Source organism: Hyperoodon ampullatus (assembly GCF_949752795.1).
Source record: "Hyperoodon ampullatus genome assembly, chromosome: 13".
Classification (NCBI taxonomy): Eukaryota; Metazoa; Chordata; class Mammalia; order Artiodactyla; family Ziphiidae; genus Hyperoodon; species Hyperoodon ampullatus.
In genome coordinates this window covers 11,691,875-11,711,608 of record NC_136926.1, presented here as the reverse complement: position 1 = coordinate 11,711,608, position 19,734 = coordinate 11,691,875, and the positions used below count along the sequence as shown (strand labels likewise).

At 39.6% G+C, this 19,734-nt stretch overlaps 1 protein-coding gene across 1 annotated transcript in view; it reads right to left on the bottom strand.

Annotated features, from left to right (window-relative positions):
* TAOK3 (TAO kinase 3) overlaps positions 1–19,734 on the bottom strand; it is a 189,068-nt gene that overhangs the window by 10,236 nt on the left and 159,098 nt on the right. The window contains exons 15-17 of the mRNA XM_079716978.1: positions 12,602–12,838; positions 10,774–10,902; positions 6,753–6,956 (exon numbers count right to left, since the gene is read on the bottom strand). Of these exons, the coding sequence (XP_079573104.1) occupies positions 6,753–6,956; positions 10,774–10,902; positions 12,602–12,838 (570 nt within the window). The remainder of the gene's footprint in view (positions 1–6,752; positions 6,957–10,773; positions 10,903–12,601; positions 12,839–19,734) is intronic.

Here is a 19,734-nt window from a genome sequence, read left to right as displayed (position 1 = left end):
CATCAATAGTTTTAAGAGTTCTCTAGGTGGATCTAATATGCAGTCAGAGTTGAGAATCGCTGGGTTAAATGGATAATGTCTGCAGTGTTCCTAGTTTTCTGGGAAACACCCTGTTTTTGCATGTATCAGAAGTAGGCCAACTATCTATTTTTCAAAATCTCAGCTGTCAGGGCTCACTGGGAAAAAGCACATGAGATCTCTCTCCTTTCATCTTTTCCATTACCGTCTGTTTGGTCATTTCTAGATCTACTCATTCTGCTCCTCCCAGTTTTACTCATGTCTTTCTCTCTCTTTTGTCGAAGGGGGAAAGGAAACCAGAAAAAAAAAAAAGAAGGAGGAAGTTGGGTGAAATTTTTTCATTCCCCAGTTCAAGAATATTTCCTAAATGTCACTATATCAAAGGTCTGAACCGTGCGCGCTCTGGGTACCTAAAAATACTTACTAAGCCATCACTCGGCGATCAACTTGCTAACACTCTAACAGGGAGCTGTTAGACATGTATTGAAGTATGTCCTCAGCTCACAGCAAACTGAATCCATCTATCTTCTCTCCTGGGAGTTTGGATTCAGAGACAGTTAATCTCCATGTGTGGCTAGAACTGAGGGGCATATAAAAACGACATATGTGGTAGCCACCCGTTGCTATGAGGGCTGAGGATTAGAGAAAGCTGGGCTTCAGAGCAAGAAGAACGAAAAAGAAAGAAGTGCAGGGAATAGACTGATGCCCAAGTTCCTGACTGGTTCTAAGCTCTCCTTGTAGGTCCAGCTGTATGACTGCTACTGGGTTTTATGAAACATTCCTATATCTCTGTAGCAAACCCCCTGGTTTTGGTTTAAGCCAGCTCAAGTAAATTTCAGTAACACGCAAACAAAAGAAGCTTGATTAATACAGGGAAATAAGTTTTATGTGTAAAATTTTTTTTAAAAAGTGCAAGGTTGGAAGTGATAAGTGATATAAAAGAGGTGAAGATTTTATGCTGTAAGATTTCCGAAAAGGGTGTTATTACTACTAGTTACGAAGGGCAAGGAAAGAAGAAAGCCCTTGAGCTGAACTTTAAATCAGAACAATAGGGTGCCTCTCCTTTCCAAAGGCATCTGCTATGGGAGAAAATGCAAGATCATTTTCATAGAGATATCAGTAACATTTGTGTACTGGCAAGGTTGAGAATATCTTGCATATTTTTGAGCCTTCCATCTATTTGAAGAGAAGTCCTTTAAACAGCACAGCATCTGTTACTGGAGCAAAGTTGTTAATCGTTCATTTATTTATTCATTCAACAAACATTTGTTGAATACTTCCTATGTGTCAGGCACTGTTTTAAGCACTAAGAATGGGGCAGTGAACAAATACATCCCCATCAAGGGCTTATTTTCTAGTGGGGAAATATCTGAAGTATAAATGCCCTTTCATTTGTTATAAGGAGTAAAAGATAATCTCCAGAGCATCTCCCCCAATCCTCTCCCACGTTTTTCTTTTCCTTCCTTACCTGGACCATCAAATGTCTTCTTTTAAAAATCACTAACCGGCCCCTAGGTGGCACCAAAGGATGGTGAACTCGTCCCAGAGACTAAAACCAAGGAAAGCCCTTTCAATGGCTGAAGATTCTGTTCCTAGATCACTCTATCATTTTCAATCTTTGAGGACCAGGAGTCCCAATATTGGGCATTTATACATTCCACACATTTTCCTAAATGGAGAATTTCAAACTGAGTCTGAGCTGTCCAAAGCCCAGAAATTCACCGCGGGTAAAAAAGATATAAAGCAAACACTTTCAGAAGAAAACGAATGCTTCTCTTTGTGTTTAATGGAATGCTTCAGGATGTTGTCCAAAGAATACCTGCATCAGAATTACCTGGAAGAAACCAGAGTTCATAACATGCCATCCAGGTAATTATGATATATACTAAAGTTTGAGAATCAATGGAAAAATAATTCAGGGTGAGTCAGTTTCAGCTTTTCCGCTGACTCATGTATGGCACTGGGCAAGACTTTAAATCTACATTTTAGTTTCCTCAGGTGTAAAGTGAGGATAATATCAGTAGTACCCATTGTGAACTACCATTCTTGTGAAGATGAAAGAAAAGACCATAAGAAAATGCTTCGGGATATATAAATGTCATTATTATTTTTCTGTATTCAGAAGTGAGTATCTGGCATATAATAACAAATCTAGATTTTATAAACTATTTAAAAAGTGAAAGAAACATGATACTGAAATGGTTTTTCTATTACAATTGCAATAGAAATTACCTTTAATTCATACATCTGAGTTGCTGAGATGTAAGCTGGTAAGCTGCCTATAATATTTTACACCATGGGATAAAAACATGATTCAGCTTATTAAGAGCCCATTGCTGTACCTACATAATAATGTGTAATGTGCTTTCAATTTTTAAAGTGATTTCATATATCTTGTTCAATCCTAGTTGCAACCCTATGCAGTGGTTAAGAATTGTTAGGATTTACCCCTTTTATATATGATAGCAAGGCATTTGGGAATTGAGAGGCTAACATAAGATCATATAATTTCTATAAAGTAGAATTGAGGCTAAAACTCAGGTTTTTAGATTTTCAATATTTTCCACTAAAAATGTTCAAATGAGTGGCTCATGTTTTCCTGTTTTATGCTTTTTCAGTCTGGAATACTATATTCTGAAGAAAATTCTTCTGCTCTATCTGGACACCATGCAATGGTTGCTTCATCTGTACAAATGACACAATATACAGTAGAGCCACACCATATGCATTTCTAGCTTATACACATTCAATAAAATGAGTTGAGCAAAAACACAAAAACAAATTTCATGGTACAGGTGATTCTGCCCACCAGTGCATTCCATGTATATATGCCTTGGAGGGAGCGTGAGATGAGAGGCACGTGGCTCGCGCTCCCCTGCCCGCATCACATACAGTGAGCATCTTGCCAGGCTGCGTGTGAGCTTAGGGTTGAAACATACATACAACATACGGCCATGGTCATACACCATGGCCAAGAAACACATTTCCATACACATCATTTGAACCTACCTCCTGCGTAAGATGTGGAACCAGGGTGTATCCCCTAATAAACCCTTCCCAACCGTGATCCAAGCATTCTATTTAAGTTTCAGTGGAAGCACTATTGACTTCTTTAAAAGCAAGTGATCTGACTCAAATCAAAATTTTTGTGTTCATGCCCACCGACACTGAGTAAGAACTAGAATTCAAAATTTAAGTGGAGATGTTGTTAGCGTATGACATTTAATACTTTCTTAGCTTCAGTTCTTAGTTGTATAACTGGTTAGAAAATAGTGAGCATCTGTGTGTAGTGATGATAGAAGAAGAGGCTCAACTCAGCCTATGGTGATCCTTTTAAATGTTTTCATTAACGAAAAGGACTGGTAATACTCAGTTTTGACAAAGATAGAGGAAAATAGGTAGTCTTTGCTGGTGGGAGTTATAAACTCTTAGAGGGCAATTTGGCAATATCTATTAAAAATTTAGGTATATACACTCTGACCCAGAAATTCTACTCCTGAGAATACTATATCCTACAAAGTACTTGCATACATGTAAAAAGATGTATACAAAGATGTTCTCTGTAGCATTGTTAGTAATACTGCATAACTTCAACAAAATATCCACCGAGAAGTACCTCATTAAATAAATTATTCTATAGCCACACACCCCCCAAATACTATTGATGGTTAAAAAGAATGAGGCAGAGCTATATGTCCTAGATAGTAAATGAAAAAGATACAAAAGAAGAGAGTTATGAAACAGTATAGTGGACATTTTTGTAGGTTCCGTATCCATTTCCCCTTCTGTTGTTAACACGCTCCTCTTTTTGCTTGAGAAGCTACTCCACCCTATCTGGAATCAGAGACACTATTGAGTAAGGGAATAAGCACATTACCCAATCACGTTCTATCTCTCCTAGGAATTTGAGTCTTAAGCAGAAATGATACAAAGATGAAACATGGCTGGAGGAGGTACATCCAAATGGCAATGTCTTGAGGAATGTCCATTAGCTCTTGCCCTCTAGGTCACGGAAGTTGCTTTCCCAGCTTGGTTCTTCATCTTTTCCAGCCTGGGTCTTCAGCTCTGTCATCTACCCCATATCCTTCCAATAAATTCCTTTGCATGCTACGTCAGCCAGAGTTTGTTTCTATTGCTTGCAAGTCAAATAAACCCACTGGTACTAATGTAATCTTATTTTTATAAAGTTAAAGTTATATATAATACATAAGCTGTACGTGTATATACATGCATACCTGAAAAAATCTGGAAATATATCTGCCAAATTAATGGTGACTGTCTCAGGGTAGAAAATGGGTGGGATGGGATTATCAAGCACTTTTCACTACTCAGTATTTTTCTATATTTGTCTTTTTTCAATGTTCTTTTATTACTTTTGTAAATAGAAGAAAAATACTTTTGAACATTTTCACTGAGGCAGCTCTGGAATAAGACTAAACAAAGAAAAAAAATCTAGACTCTTAAGAAATAAACCTTGGTATAGTTAGTTATTCTTCACTCCATTGGTTAGAACCTGATACTTATGAAGTTATGAATGTAGTTTCTATCATTTTGGGGAATAATTATCTTCTATAGCTTTTATTGGCACTAACTGCCCCCTTAGCTTCGGATTTCTTCCAAATACATGACACCAGAATAAAAATAATAATTGCCAGACGAAAAAGAATCCCAAACACCTTGTTTCCAACTGGCTATTGGACTTCTTGGTTTGGACTTTTTAGCCTTCTAACAAACTCAACTTGTGTCGTACTGAACTAATCATTTTCTTATCAATGCCTCTCTCTAAGCTTCTCTGTTTCTGCCCAAATCTACATTTCCCCAAGTCTTAAACCCTAGAAATAACTTTAATTCTACCCTCATCTTTTCTCTCATATCCTATTGTATGCCAAGTCCTGTTTATTTTATACTTCAAAATGTTTAAAACCCATCTCTCTTTTGCCAGCTACCACCATTATCTTTGTCTATACCCTATTCCTACCACCTGATCTCTTTGCTTCTAGTTTCTTCCCTCTAATTGATGTTTCTCAACCTGTTTTTCCCCTATTCCTGTCCCCATCAGGAGCCTTTTTAGACTTCCCCCTTCCCAGATCAGCCTCACCTCTGAAATGTTAACACCACAGATACACTGTATAGCTTTTCAGGTACTATGGCCCTTCAGAGGGGCACAGCCATTGTAATACCTAAGACCCCCTCCCCCACAAGAACCCATTTTTAACAGCCCCCCCTGGGGCGGGCAATATTGCCCCCATTGACAATGCACGCTCTAATCAATCTGTGCATCACCACCAAACTGGGCTAATCTCTGTAAAGTAGAATTTTAGCTATATCACTCACTGCCTGGCTTGAAAATGTTTAGTTTCTTTCTCTTCCAATAAGATGAGATAACACAGACAGAGCCTGGCCCATGATTACATGTGTTCAATAAATTTTAGTTTGCTCCACCCTTGTTTCCTCCCATTTGAATACTGCTCTCCAAAAAGCTTACACCAATTCACATTCCCATTAAATGTGCCTGAAGGGCTTGTTTCCCTCATGCAGGCTAACGCTTGATATTTATCCAACTTTGATGTTTCTACCAATGCGCTGGCTCATTTGAGGGCTTCTCGGATTACTCCAGATCACAATGATTTCCTACTGAACTTTGCATCTGCAACCGATTCACATTCTGTATTCCTCATCTCAGTGAATAACATCATATTCGTCCAATTTCCCAAATTAGAAACTCTGAATTCATTCTTGACTCCTCCTTCTTCTGAAATTCTCACAGCATTTGGTTTGCATTACTGTCAGTTCTGCTTCAGAAATGTCACTCAGATCTAATCTCTATCGTCACTGCTTCTTCCAGGTGGAACTAGAGAAAGGGCATCCTAACTGACCTCAGTGTCCTTTACTTCTCACCCCTCTAGGCTACCCTCACACTGAGGCAATAATTCTTCAAAACAAAGAACTCTCATTGTCATTCCTCTGCTTAAAACCCTCTCATGCCCATGCAACTGCCTTCAGGCAGAAATCTAAAAGTCTTGCCTTAAGAATCAAGGCCCTCCACCCTGCTTCCCACTACTCCTGTTCTGACACTCCACTCCACACACCCAGAACACTCAACTCCCCATCAATCACAGAATCCTCCAAGCCCTTTCATGACTATATGCCTGTGAGAGTTTATTTATATCTATTACTAAACCTAGCACATTACATTGTAATTAGTCTGTTACATGTCTGTTTCCCCTCTTAGACTTAGGGCTACATGAAGGCAGGGAAGATGGCTTCTCAATAGCCCTGGCATCTCTAGCACAGTGCCTGGCACAAAGAAGGCACTCTGTAAGTGCGGGATGAAGGAATGAATTAACATAACTGTAGAGCACCATTATGTTATTTATGTGTTTCACGGAGAGTCACAAAAACGCAAGTCTTTGACAAACAGGCTAGAAGCAAAAATTCTCTATTCTACTTCTTTTGATTCTCCACTGCATGCTATGGCTTATCACAGGTGTTCAAGAAAATTCTATTACATTTATTTGGAAAAGGTTGATTCCTTGTTCTATAAATGGGCTTTCTCGTATCAGTGGTAAATTCATTCCCTGGCACTTCTGTATATCTACTGTGTGTCAGGCACTGACTGCACTGACGCCTGTACAGGTTAAGGATAGAGGAATGGACAACACGGACACGGTCATGACCCTCACGAAGCGGATTGTTTTTAAGTCAGTGACAGTGGTTATGAACGTAATAAATACCTCCCGAATGTTCTGCTGCTCCACCTCGTGCCGCTTGATCATTATTTTCCTCTTGAAGAAACGACAGTTTTTATCGTAGTACAGTCTCTGCTGGGTGAGAAGGTGGGCTTCCTCTTCGGCCTGTGTGTGCTGCAAGTTCTCTTTATGCTTGGATATCCGCTCCTGCTTTTCTTTCTTGGGTGTGCTATGGTCCTCATTCATCTCCTTTACAAAAGCAGACAAAAACAAAACCCCAAAAAACAGTCTCATCAGGCAAAAAGAAATATAATAGCTCATTGCAATGCAGATAAAATTATTTTGAAAGCAATTGAGAATGTAAAGTCAGAAAGGCTTGGTATTGCACACACACTCCCCCCACCTCCCTTTTTTCTTATCAATTGAGAGGGAGACTTGTTAGTTTTCATGTCTTTGGCTTCTCATGCTCAGAAGTTATGAGTTCACGCATTAAATCAACACACACTTATTGAGTTCCTATCGTGCAACAGGCACTGTGCAAGGCACAAGGATACAACGGTGAGCAAAAGAATATGGTATCTGCCACCATGGGGCTTGACAGTCTAGAATCAAAAATCAATCAAAGAACCACAGAAACGAACTGAAGATGACCGTGATAACCACCGTGCAGCTGAAGTACTTGGTTCAAAGCATGCTGAATAAAAAATATTTGATCCTGGTAACAGCTAAGCTGAAATTTGAAAAATCTGTAGGAATAAACCAGTGAGAAAGGAGAGGGAAGAATACTCTGGGCAGAGGAAACAGCCTGAACAAAACCCTTCGGGTGGGTTAATGGAAACATGGTACGATCAAGGAACTGAGAGAAGGCCAGGGTGGGTGGTGCAGCGTGACATGAGATGAGGCTGGACAGGCAGGCAGGACCGATACAGGACCTTACAGGCCAGGTCATGGGCGCTGAGTTTTGGCACAGGGGAAACGCATTTTACATAAGTGTGGGGGTGTCATAACGAGGCGTATTCAAAAAAGACGATTCTGGCTGCCACGTGGAGAACAGGATGAAGGAGGCAAGAGCACCTCCACGGAGACAGCTAGGAAGCTATTGCAAAGGTCCAGGCGAGAGACAATCGGGGCTTAGACAGAGGAGGTGGTGACAAGATGGAGAGAAGCAGGCAGATGTCACAGACAAGAGGTAATGCTGCAAATGTCACTAGTTTGAATTTCAGGAATGAGCATTCTTTATTTGATATTAGAGGGTAAATACACCACCTATATTTTCAAAAGGACAAAGTTCATAATTGTTGGGCTTCCCTGGTGGCGCAGTGGTTGAGAGTCCGCCAGCCGATGCAGGGGACACAGGTTCGTGCCCTGGTCTGGGGTAGGCAGATGTCACAGACAGGAGGTAATGCTGCAAATGTCACTAGTTTGAATTTCAGGAATGAACATTCTTTATTTGATATTAGAGGGTAAATACACCACCTATATTTTCAAAAGGACAAAGTTCATAATTGTTTCAGACCATATGGGTGAAGGGAAGAAAGCAATAAATCAGAACAGTTAAGAAGATGTTAGTCTATGGGGAAAGTAAGAAGACCACTTTTAGAGAAAGTCCAGGGCACCCTTCTTTGTTCATACTGTTCACACCCACAAGCTGGACCTATAATACTTGGTTAACTACTCAGTTGAAATCTCCTTTAATTACTAATGCCTATTTTACTTGATGTTTTGTGATGTGGCCATCACACACTATTTAGATTGTTTTTGCACTTAGCCAAGAAGTCTTTGTAAATCAACATTCAACTTTCCTGTTCCAGTGAAATCTCAAGTGAAATATTAGAATCAATGAGAGCAAGAGCTGTTTCCAGCACGGAGTAAGCTGGGGTCACCACAGGAAGGCTGGCGGACTCATCTCTTGCTGCCGTGACTTCAGCCCTAGGTTTGGCATTAACCACTATGTTGCACACCCAAATTCAAATACGATCATAAAAATTCACTCCAAAATCAAGGATAAATTATTTCTGGACCATTCATCATTCTGTATTGCCCACACCCCTGTTATCTATCAATAGTAGGGGTAACTGATATTGTTTTGTCATCCCAAGGACGATACCTTTTGTATCAATATCTAAACATACATGCCATTTTCAATAGTCTGAACTAAGCTTTACTTCATAAGGAGTAATACTAGCTTTGCATAGAAAGCCTTATAGAGGCGATCTTAAATTGGGTGTAGGCTTGTTTTTCTCCATGAGCATGTTGAAGGACTTGTACATTTAGGCCTGTGGTCTCTCAAACTCATAAATCTGAGTATGGTGAACCAAAAATAGCCCTATTCCTGAGGACAGAGTGGGGACTTCTGAATGCTGGTCTGTGGGAAAACCTTCTAAAGATGGAGTTCATGCAAATCTCCAAATACCTTAGTGGTACAAATGCTCAAAATAGTGGCTGCAGCCATAAAGTACGGCCTCCAGAGCATGAGTGAACACATGGAGTCAGAAATAAGAATATCTTCAGTTGAGAAAATTCCAAAATTTCTTATTGAAAAATCAAGGTTATCTCTGTGATCCAGCAACATCTTTCTATTATGATATAATAATCAAAATCAAACAATAACTAAAAGAAAATGGAGAGCATGTGAATCTTGTTGGTTTGGCTATTTCTCTCTACAACCTGGTTTTCTAGACCTTACAGTGTCAGAGATTCTTTCCATTCTGGCAGTGCGGAGCAGATACAAATTTCTGTTGGTTCCAACAATTACCAGTGATTCATCTGGGCAGAGCAAAAGATCCTGAGTCTCACCCCAACCCGCTTGCTTTCACTTCCTAATTAAAAAAGAATTGGAGAGGAATCTTGCTAAGTCCCATATTGTTAACTTAGAATATGAGCTCAAATGAATGATTTCATACACTAAATCAATGTCCCATCTGAATGCTATTAAACCTTAATACACTACTAGTCCACAAATAAGAAGTCCTAAGTCTCATGAGGAGGAAAGTCTATGGAACTGCAGGCAATTCACCTGTAAGTACTGGTAAAAGGAGAAGTGAAGAAATTTGAGCTTTCAGATCAAACTGCAATTCCTCAAGGGGACTCTCTAAGTCCACTAGACGTCTTCAACCAAACATTCAAGAATCAGTCACTCATTTATCAAATATTCACATGTACCAGACACAGGGATAGTCATGAGCCACACACACAAAAAAAGACATGGTCTTTTTTCTTACTGCTTACTGTCTAGTAGGGTAAAATAGCTCAAATAATCACTAAAATATATATATATATTTTCCAATCATATATATATGATTGAAAATTAGTGTTGTAAAACCAGAAGCACCTGTCTTGGTCAAGGCAGTCAAGGAAAGGCTTCCCTGGGGAAGTGAAATTTAAGTTATGGTACTAATAAGCAATCCTTAGTCTTACAAGGAGGTTGGGAAGGGACTGGAAGTGGGGGTGGGGAGAGCACCCTGGTGGAAGGAAGAGTGTGAGCAAAGACCGTGGAGAAGGTCAGAGCTTGACGCATTTGAGGAGCCAAAAGCGACCACAGTGGCAGAAGCAGCACTAAGTCAGGGGTGGGGTAAGCAGGTGGGGGGAACGTTGGTGTGAGATGAGAGTGGAGGGGAGGCGGGTAGCTGACCACATATGGACTTCTAGTATTTTGATCTATCCTAAGAGCAATGGGAAGCCAATGAATATTAAAAATCATCAAGTGATATGATGAGACTCATGGTTTGAAAAGACCACTGGCTGAAGTGTGGAGAACAAACCAGAAGTAGGCAAGAATAGTTTAGAGTTAGGCCAATGGTTCCTGAAGTGTGGTGCGTGGACCAGCACCATCAGCATCACGTGGGAACTTGTTAGAAACGCACATTTCAAACTTCACCCCAGATCCATTGAATCAGAAAATTTAGTGGTGGGTTAGCAATCTGTTTTTATAACCACTTCAGGTGATTCTACTGGAAAGTTTGAGAATCAATGGGTTACACTATTGATCACAATGTAAGACGAAGTAGTTTTAAGTTCCAGACATTCTAATGGCAACTTGATGACTACAAAATATTGGTATTCTTACCTCTTTTATTTTTTCCTTACAAATCTTATATTGCTTCTTCTGACTTTCTAAGAAAGTTGTCAAGTCTTTCTTCTGCTGGGCCAAGATCTGTTGCTGGAACTTCTTCTCATCTGCTGCAGCTACCTTTGCCTGATAAAATAACAAATGTAATATAGGATGAATTGTTCTTCACACAGAATTCAGCTGTCTATATTCTCGAATGCATTAAAAGAGACCAAAAGTATTTTTGAACAAACAATTAAAACACAGATAAGTAAATGCCTGTTTTGATTCTCCTGCATCTTAAACAGAAAAGAAAAAATTGAAATTTTTACCAGTGAAAAATATATTCCCAATTATGGGAAAAACATGAAGGTAAACCATAAACATGTTTTACTGAACACATACAAAATACATGGTATGAAAGGTGAACTAAGGATTATAATAAAAGATTTTTATCATATTGTTGGTGGCCTAAGGGTTAAATTATAAAAATGGATAAATAATGATGACTGGCCAGTTTTATTCCAAGAATTTAACTCTCTAATTGGTTATTTCAACTATCAGATTTTTGAATGGGGTCATCTTTAGTATAATAGGCAAAGTTAATGACATTTTGCTTCCTGAGGCATCTGCTATAATCCACAATAGTTGGATATCAGGACATTTTGGGGGCTCCTAAATGGATAGAAAACAGACCAAACAAAAGATAACCCAATCAAAAGAAAGCGACCAAATCTAAGTTTCAGGGAACCATCTAGACGAAGCACATATGTACAATGAGATACTTAGGGAACAGAAAGAGAAGTATGCTTTATGGTTCTTTCTATGGATCTTTTCACCTTTAGCTTCTATTATAAACAACTTTTCCATTATGAACAACTCTTTCCACATATTTACCAAATCAAATTCCCAAGAAAGACTCTGACTGGTTTATTTAATCAACATTGCCCCTGTTTGGGCAGAGGTTTTCATGCCAGACTGCCTCATAGATTGATGGCTGTTTGGGGGAATGCTTCTACAATTCTGATGTTTCCTTCCAGGAAGAGAGAGAGCGTAATTACTGAAACACTCCTGGCACCCTGTCCCCAGCCACTCCATCCCCAGGGAGCACAAATTCACCCCTGCTTTTCCATACTATGTAAGTCTCATCGGGGGTGGGGATGGGGAAGGCGACTGGTTTAGCACTGCCAGTGCCTAGGTGGGCAAGTCTGTTTAATTTTGTTCGGTATTATTAGGCCTGTTTCCATTCAGATATAAATCACTTCTCCTATCTAATATTTATCAGTAATAAAGTGATATTTTGACTCAATCTCCATTACCTTCTTGTCTGTTTTTAAAATTAGTAGAACCTGGATGGGGAAGAGAGATGGTCCCTAGAAGACCCAAGCAGTAGCCAGATCAATTACTTGCTGCCATTGGTCAGGTGCCCATCCCTAGTCCAATCAGCTGTAGGCAGGGATTATAGCCACTAAAAGGGACTATTTGTAGAGCAGTTTTCTTCTGAAGAGGACTGTGGGTGAGGCAGGCACATAACAGACCTGAGTGGTGCAAGTTTCCATAGGATAGAAGTATTTTGGTTCTTTTTATGTGTATCACACCCCCATCAGGGGACTGATGCTCAGAATATATCTGAATGGACAAGAATGCAATATATACTTTCAGTTACTTTCTTAACTTTTAATGACAATTTTAAGTAGCCCCATAAAACCTGGACCCCCTTCCCCAAAGCAGTACTGTCCCTCCATCCCCAAAAAGCACACCACTCCCGCCTCCAGCTCGCAGGATGCTGTGGACTGGAACGGGCTTGGCTTGGCTGTGGCAGGAGGGCATGTGTGCGCATACTGACCTCCTTTTCTATGATAGCCACTTGCTTCTTGGCCAGCTTCTCCAGCTCGATGGACGAGTTGTTGGCATGTGTCTCCACCTCCTTCTGTAGCTTGAGGCGGTGCTCGTCCATCTCAGCCTTCAGCTTATTCTCCAGGGCGATCAGCTGCTTCTGGTGCTGGCGCCGCATCCGCTTATAACCTGACATCTGTTCCCGCAACTCGTTCTCCTGCTCATGCTCATGGATCTGTCGTGTAACCTGATTTGGGTTGGGGAACAGAACTCAGGTAACCAGATTTGTGGAAGAGAAACTTTCAGGCAAAGCAGAAGGACCCTCTGGCATAATTTTATTTCTCACTGTCACCATCAATTTAATTACCATTTCCTGAACACTCACATGTACCAGGCACTGAGTTGGGTGCTCTTTATATTACCTCTAATCTTACAAACCATCTCATTCACTTATTCATTCTATTCACTCATAAGGTAGGTGTTTACACCACCGTTTTATAGATGAAGAAATTGAGACTTAAGGGAATTAATATATTCATTCAGCCCAAGTATATTTACACTTTTTTTTTTTTTTTTTTTTGTGGTATGCGGGCCTCTCACTGCTGTGGCCTCTCCCGTTGCGGAGCACAGGCTCTGGACGCGCAGGCTCAGCGGCCATGGCTCACGGGCCCAGCCGCTCCGTGGCATGTGGGATCCTCCTGGACCGGGGCACGAACCTGTGTCCCCTGCATCGGCAGGCGGACTCTCAACCACTGAGCCACCAGGGAAGCCCCTTTAACACATTTTTGATATATCATAATGTATATCCTGAAGGTCACATAGCTAATAAGGATTAGAGCTAGGATGCAGACCCATTTCTGTATAATTCCAGAGCCGTGCTATTTCCACTACACCAGGATTTGTCAACCTTGGCACTACTGACAAGAGCCAGATAATTCTTGGTTTTGAGAGGCTATCTTGTGCATTGTACGATGTTTAGCAGCATCCCTGGCCTACCCACCAGATGCCAGTAGCATGTCCCAAGTCAAGACAATATTAAAAATGTCGGGCTTCCCTGGTGGCGCAGTGGTTGAGAATCTGCCTGCCAATGCAGGGGACACTGGTTCGAGCCCTGGTCTGGGAAGATCCCACATGCTGCGGAGCAACTAGGCCCGTGAGCCACAACTACTGAGCCTGCGCGTCTGGAGCCTGTGCTCCGCAACAAGAGAGGCCACGACAGTGAGAGGCCTGCGCATCGCGATGAAGAATGGCCCCCACTCACCTCAACTAGAGAAAGCCCTCGCACAGAAACGAAGACCCAACACGGCCAAAAATAAATAAATAAATAAATAAATTAATTAAAAGCCTAAAAAAAAAACCAAACTCTGTAGACATTGCCAAATGTCCCCTGGCGGGCAAAATCCCTCTGGTTGGGCAGCGCTGCACTACAGCATATTGCTTATTTGTTTCTTTTTAAAGATCATGTCTCTAATAGTCATAGGAATCTTGAATATCCTTTAAAATAGTTTGAACCAGATTTATTTCCGATTCTTAACATGAACGGAGCGAGAGTGAGAGCGAGCTCTCTCCTTTAAACTCATCTGTCTCCTTTCTCCCCTTCCCCACAAAAGCGATATTAACAAATTATATACACTCACGTGGTCTCCTAAAGAGGAGAAAAGATTTCTATGATTTTTGGATGGTTACTTTTTTCTTTTTGCGGTACGCGGGCCTCTCACTGTTGTGGCCTCTTCCGTTGCAGAGCACAGGCTCTGGACGCGCAGGCTCAGCGGCCATGGCTCACGGGCCCTGCCGCTCCGTGGCATGTGGGATCTTCCCAGACCGGGGCACGAATTCGTGTCCCCTGCATCGGCAGGCGGACACTCAACCCCTGCGCCACCAGGGAAGCCCCGGATGGTTACTTTTCTTAGTAATTATTCCTTAATCCATTCTCAAGTGAATATCCAACAAACTGAAGATTGCAAATGTAAATTTCGGCATCTCTTGTTTCTTTCTATTAAACCTTTTCTGATTTTCCAGTCCTTCCTTTAATTTACGACTCCTCATTATTGTCCTGTTCACTTCCTTCTAATCATCCCTATTTTAGTAGAAAACCTTAATTACACAATTATCACTTTAGTTTTGTTTTACACTAAGTAATTCAGTCACTCTGATCTACTACTATAAGACACTTCTCCCCAACCTAACCCTCAAACAAGTTTTACTGGAAATTTTCATGCTGCTATTAATTCTTTCTACTATTTTCAGTTTGTGGGTCAAAGTGCATTTTGTACAAAGAACAGTTTGTTTCTTTGCTCTTTTTAGAAGGTATCCCTGCATACTAGACTGAGTCCTTCCTATCAAGAGAGTACTATTCTGCAACTGGATAGTATTATCAAAGTATACCATTAAACATAAGCCGATCTTTGAAACCTTTCCAGCTGAACCTAACACTAGGTTTCTTATATTCATTTCTCTTTTCTAAAGGACAATCTTCTTTAAGGATGAGGAGTAAGAACAGAAGATACTTCAAGACAATGGGAAAAAAAAAAGGGATAGCATCACCAAAGAGGCACCTAAAACTCTAAAGAAAATAATAATGTTTTGTCATCATTATAACATGTTTTTTAAAGTACTTATATCATGATAAAAGGAGGAAGTAGTTTGAAACAATGCATGTGTTTCACTTTCTCATACTTGTGCCTTTCTGAAGTTTAATTATAGGGAAAAAAATTCCAATCACAGAAAGGATACCATTTAGTCCTTTTTGCATTCACTTCTTTTTCAGACAAATATGGCAGTAAAGTGTCTGTTCTTGGGTAATGGGTTTGAGACGTGTTTTACCCATAAACTTATTTTTTCTTATTTGAGCATCCCTTCTTTAATCAGATTCCCAAAGCTGAGGCATGGCACACTCTACAGCCATCATGACACAACTTGACAGCAGAATGTTTGACTGGCTTGTGGTCGATAAAATATTCTCAGGATGGCCATTTCCTTAAACCAGGCAGCCCCAAGATAAAATGGAAATGACTTGTGTCAAGAACATTTTCTATCCTAATTGGTGTGTGAGTCCCTGTGAAGAGGGTGGTCCTACCGCATACCAGATCATACAAGCATGTGGCAGAGACAAATTACAAGCTCACCATGCTATTATTGTACAGCACTGAATGCCAGGCGAGATATTTTGCTTGTAAATGAGAATGCTTCCCATAATTTGGATAATCACTTTCTTAAACTCATAATATATCACCTTTCATTTGTTACAACTATAATTTCTAAGTTTCAAAGTAATTGTCTTTTTAGGTACATTTAGAGATAATGAGTTTTAGAATTCCACGCTCAAGCTAGAGAGATGAATTTAAATAAAAGTATAACAACAGTTTGTTCATGAAGTCTAACATGAAATATATAAAAATATATTATTATACAGTTATGTATACCATGTGTGTTTTAAGTTTATACTTCATGGCTTATGAATACGCTATTTGGTCAACAGAATTAAAAATAGCTCATGATTTTAATCATGTTTTATGGTTTACACAATGTGCTTTCACATGTAATTTACCTCTTTAATTTTTATAAAGCCTGGGATTTGAACTAAGGTCCTAGGCTCTTGAATCGCCTGAGGAAATTCACATCACCAAGGCAGAAAAGAAATGAAGCTTTCTGTTAAAAAGTAATAGAGGAAATCAAACACCCAAAAAAGTGAGTGCTGGAGAGAGTTAAGTCTAAATTACAAACTGAATAACTCTAAAAATTTGAGGAACTTATAGAAATGTAGTGACTGGCTTTTACAATGGTAGTCTCAAAAATGTGATCAACGAAAAATGGGTAGCATCATCTTGCCACACTTAGTAGGTTGCTAGGAGACAAATCTCATTCCATCCCTCACATATATAACCGATCTTGGGCAAATTATATATAACTTCTTGAAGTCTCTCAAAATCTTGAAGAGGAGCTATTGCTATGATGAGATAACACTTGTGCCTAGCAAGGTGTCTGACACTTAGGAGATGTTCGATATGGGTTGGTTTCCTTCTTCTGCCAAGCTAAGAGTAATAGGTTCCTGTCCCCCCTCAACTAAGCATTTCTGGTGATGGGGACATAGACCAGAAGTGGATCCAAGAGAAAGGCCAGTTTAACAATAAAACTGTGCTTATATCCAGGTTGTGGATTACAAGTATATATAATTTCAGACTCTGAATTAACTATTTCATATACCTGGAATAATATATAAAAATAAAAAACCATAAAGGAAGGCTGAACTTTTTTCAGAAAGTTTCTACATCCATTGCATTCTACCCTACTTAATTCCAGCAAAATTTGGCCCTAAAACAAACCACTTCATCCAAAGTGTACTGTATGCCTACCAAGTACAGAACACTGCACTAGAAGGCTAATAAGCAACTTACTGAAGATAAAATAGGAGGGTGGGGCTTCCCTGGTGGCGCAGTGGTTGAGAATCTTCCTGCCAATGCAGGGCACACGGGTTCGAGTCCTGGTCTGGGAAAATCCCACATGCCACGGAGCAACTAGGCCCGTGAGCCACAACTACTGAGCCTGCGCGTCTGGAGCCTGTGCTCCGACAAGAGAGCCTACAATAGTGAGAGGCCCGCGCACCACGATGAAGAGTGGCCCCCACGTGCCGCAACTAGAGAAAGCCCTTGCACAGAAACAAAGACCCAACACAGCCAAAAATAAAATAAAATACAATAAAATAAAGAATTAAAAAAAAAGAGGAGGGTGGCTGATAATGTTACCCTCTTAAGAGATCAAAGCCAACTTATAAGATTAGTTATGTGTAAGAAACAAAATAATGCATATGATAAAACTGGCTACCTCAGCACTTAGAACAAATAAAATTTATAGCAAGTTCTTAAAAAGAATACAATGAGTCACATTTTGGCATTAGAAATCTGACATTCCACTCTTTAGAACACCTAGGGAAAAAATGTTTTAAATTCATAATAAAAGTAATGACTGATCCAGGCAATTCTGCCTTACACAGAAAAACTGACATGAGCAACTTTGAAATGCACACTTATAAATCCAAATTCTCCTGTGATAACAGGACTGGAAGAGACTTCATTCATTCATTCATTCATTCAACACGTTTACTGAGAGACTTTGGTCATGTGGGTTGGGCAAGTAGCACAAGTGAAGAATAGTATCAGCAATGATCTTAGTGGGATTAAAAAGCCAAGAATAAGGAAAGAGGAGATATGCAATATTCTGATAAGCAGCCTCTGGTACACTATTCAGGGAGAGAACACATTTTCAAGCATCTAGAAACAGAACAGCAGGGCACATGAGAGGTGAAACAGTAGCATTTACTGCTGAGGCTCTAATATTTTTATGCTTGTCTATCAGACTCATTTAGGTATACAATTTCACAATTAGCTCAATGATTATGTTACATTTTTAAAAAGCAAGTGAAGATTCCATTTTTATATGAGCTTTTCTATTGAATCTGGTAAAGCCAAAGAATCTATATTTGAATGGCTAGAACAATAATAATTTTCTCTTACATGCTTTCTTGGTATTAGAAATTAAGAGTTTCATGCCCCTCTCCCTAATGTGCATTCTAACATAAATTCACACGTGGAGTAAGACCACTGCATTCTAGTGAGAATTCCTTTATAAGGCCAGAAGCTGAAATGTCTTAGAGATATTGCCTTGGTGCTCTCTATAGTAACATCTACTATGGGAAGTGCCAGTGACCCAGGACACTATGAAATTTTAGGAAATGACATCAGATATAACAATAGCTGAAAACACTCCCATGGGTCACTAATCTAATTAAAATGTTAGGATCTCCATTCACCAACAACAAAAACTCAAGGAAGGCACATCTCAAAAGCCCAAGAAGTCCGATGAGTAGTAATTCCAAAGAACTGTATAAACAACTCCTTTTCTCATATAATGTATCAGCCCAATGTGAACTTTCAAACAAAAGAAGAAAAAGAAAGGATAAAGTAAAAGAGATTCCATGAAATGCCCTTCCTTTCCCTAATTTTTCAAAATAAGGTCAATAATCTCTGCCCTTAAATCATTATAATATACATGTGTATATATATATATATATATACACACACACACATATATATATAAAATTCTAAAGTTTCCTCAGGGTTTCCTCTGGTATGAAGGTCCTTTGTTACAAAGGTAATTGTGCAACAGTGCATAATAACATAAAAAATCTCAGTTTTAAGGTGCCAAAATAATAAAAACATCATCAGTAAAAGCCTGTAGCCCATTGGCTTAATATATTTGTCAATAGCTCCATTCAAAAGCACAATGTAGGGCTTCCCTGGTGGCTCAGTGGTTGAGAGTCCGCCTGCTGATGCAGGGGACACGGGTTCGTGGCCCGGTCCAGGAAGATCCCACATGCCGTGGAGCGCCTAGGCCCGTGAGCCATGGCCGCTGAGCCTGAGCGTCCACAGCCTGTGCTCTGCAATGGGAGAGGCCACGACAGTGAGAGGCCCGCGTACCGCAAAAAAAAAAAAAAGCACAATGTAGAAAGAAATGATAAGTGGAAAAACCACAGAGCTAGGCTTCTTTTAGGTTTATTAGAAGAGGTAGGCTGATATAAAAAATTTGAGGAACTGAAATTTTTTTGTCAGTTTGCAAGTCTCTTTAAAATATACACGTATCACTTATTATCTAGTAATTGAAAAACTAATTTCTAAATTCTTTTTCTTTTTGCTGTTCACTTTTGGATCACTCTATGGTTTGTTAGCACTTCTGCTAGTAGGTTACAAAGAAAGAGTAAAACCAAAATAAATAAATCAATATTGTATTGCTACTAACTGTAAGAAGTGAGGTTTCAACAATGACTTGATTATTCAGTACCCTGGACTTTCATTTTTCCATGATCTTGTTCTTACTTTTATGTCATTTTAAGTAATTTTAGACTTTATCATTTGAGCAGGGGTCCACGGAAAACAGTAAGGGTTGAGATAAGTTTTTAAAAATTAGATACTTCTTTTTGATGTTCCAGGGTGCTGATTTATATATTCCTATTGGAATAAGCCTTTAAAACAAATAATATGATGGGTAGTAGAACTGTAGCACTCATTAATATATATTAAAATATCCACAACTGTTAATCTTAACCAACAGTTAAGACTGTCCAAAATGGGACATGGAACCACTCAGAAC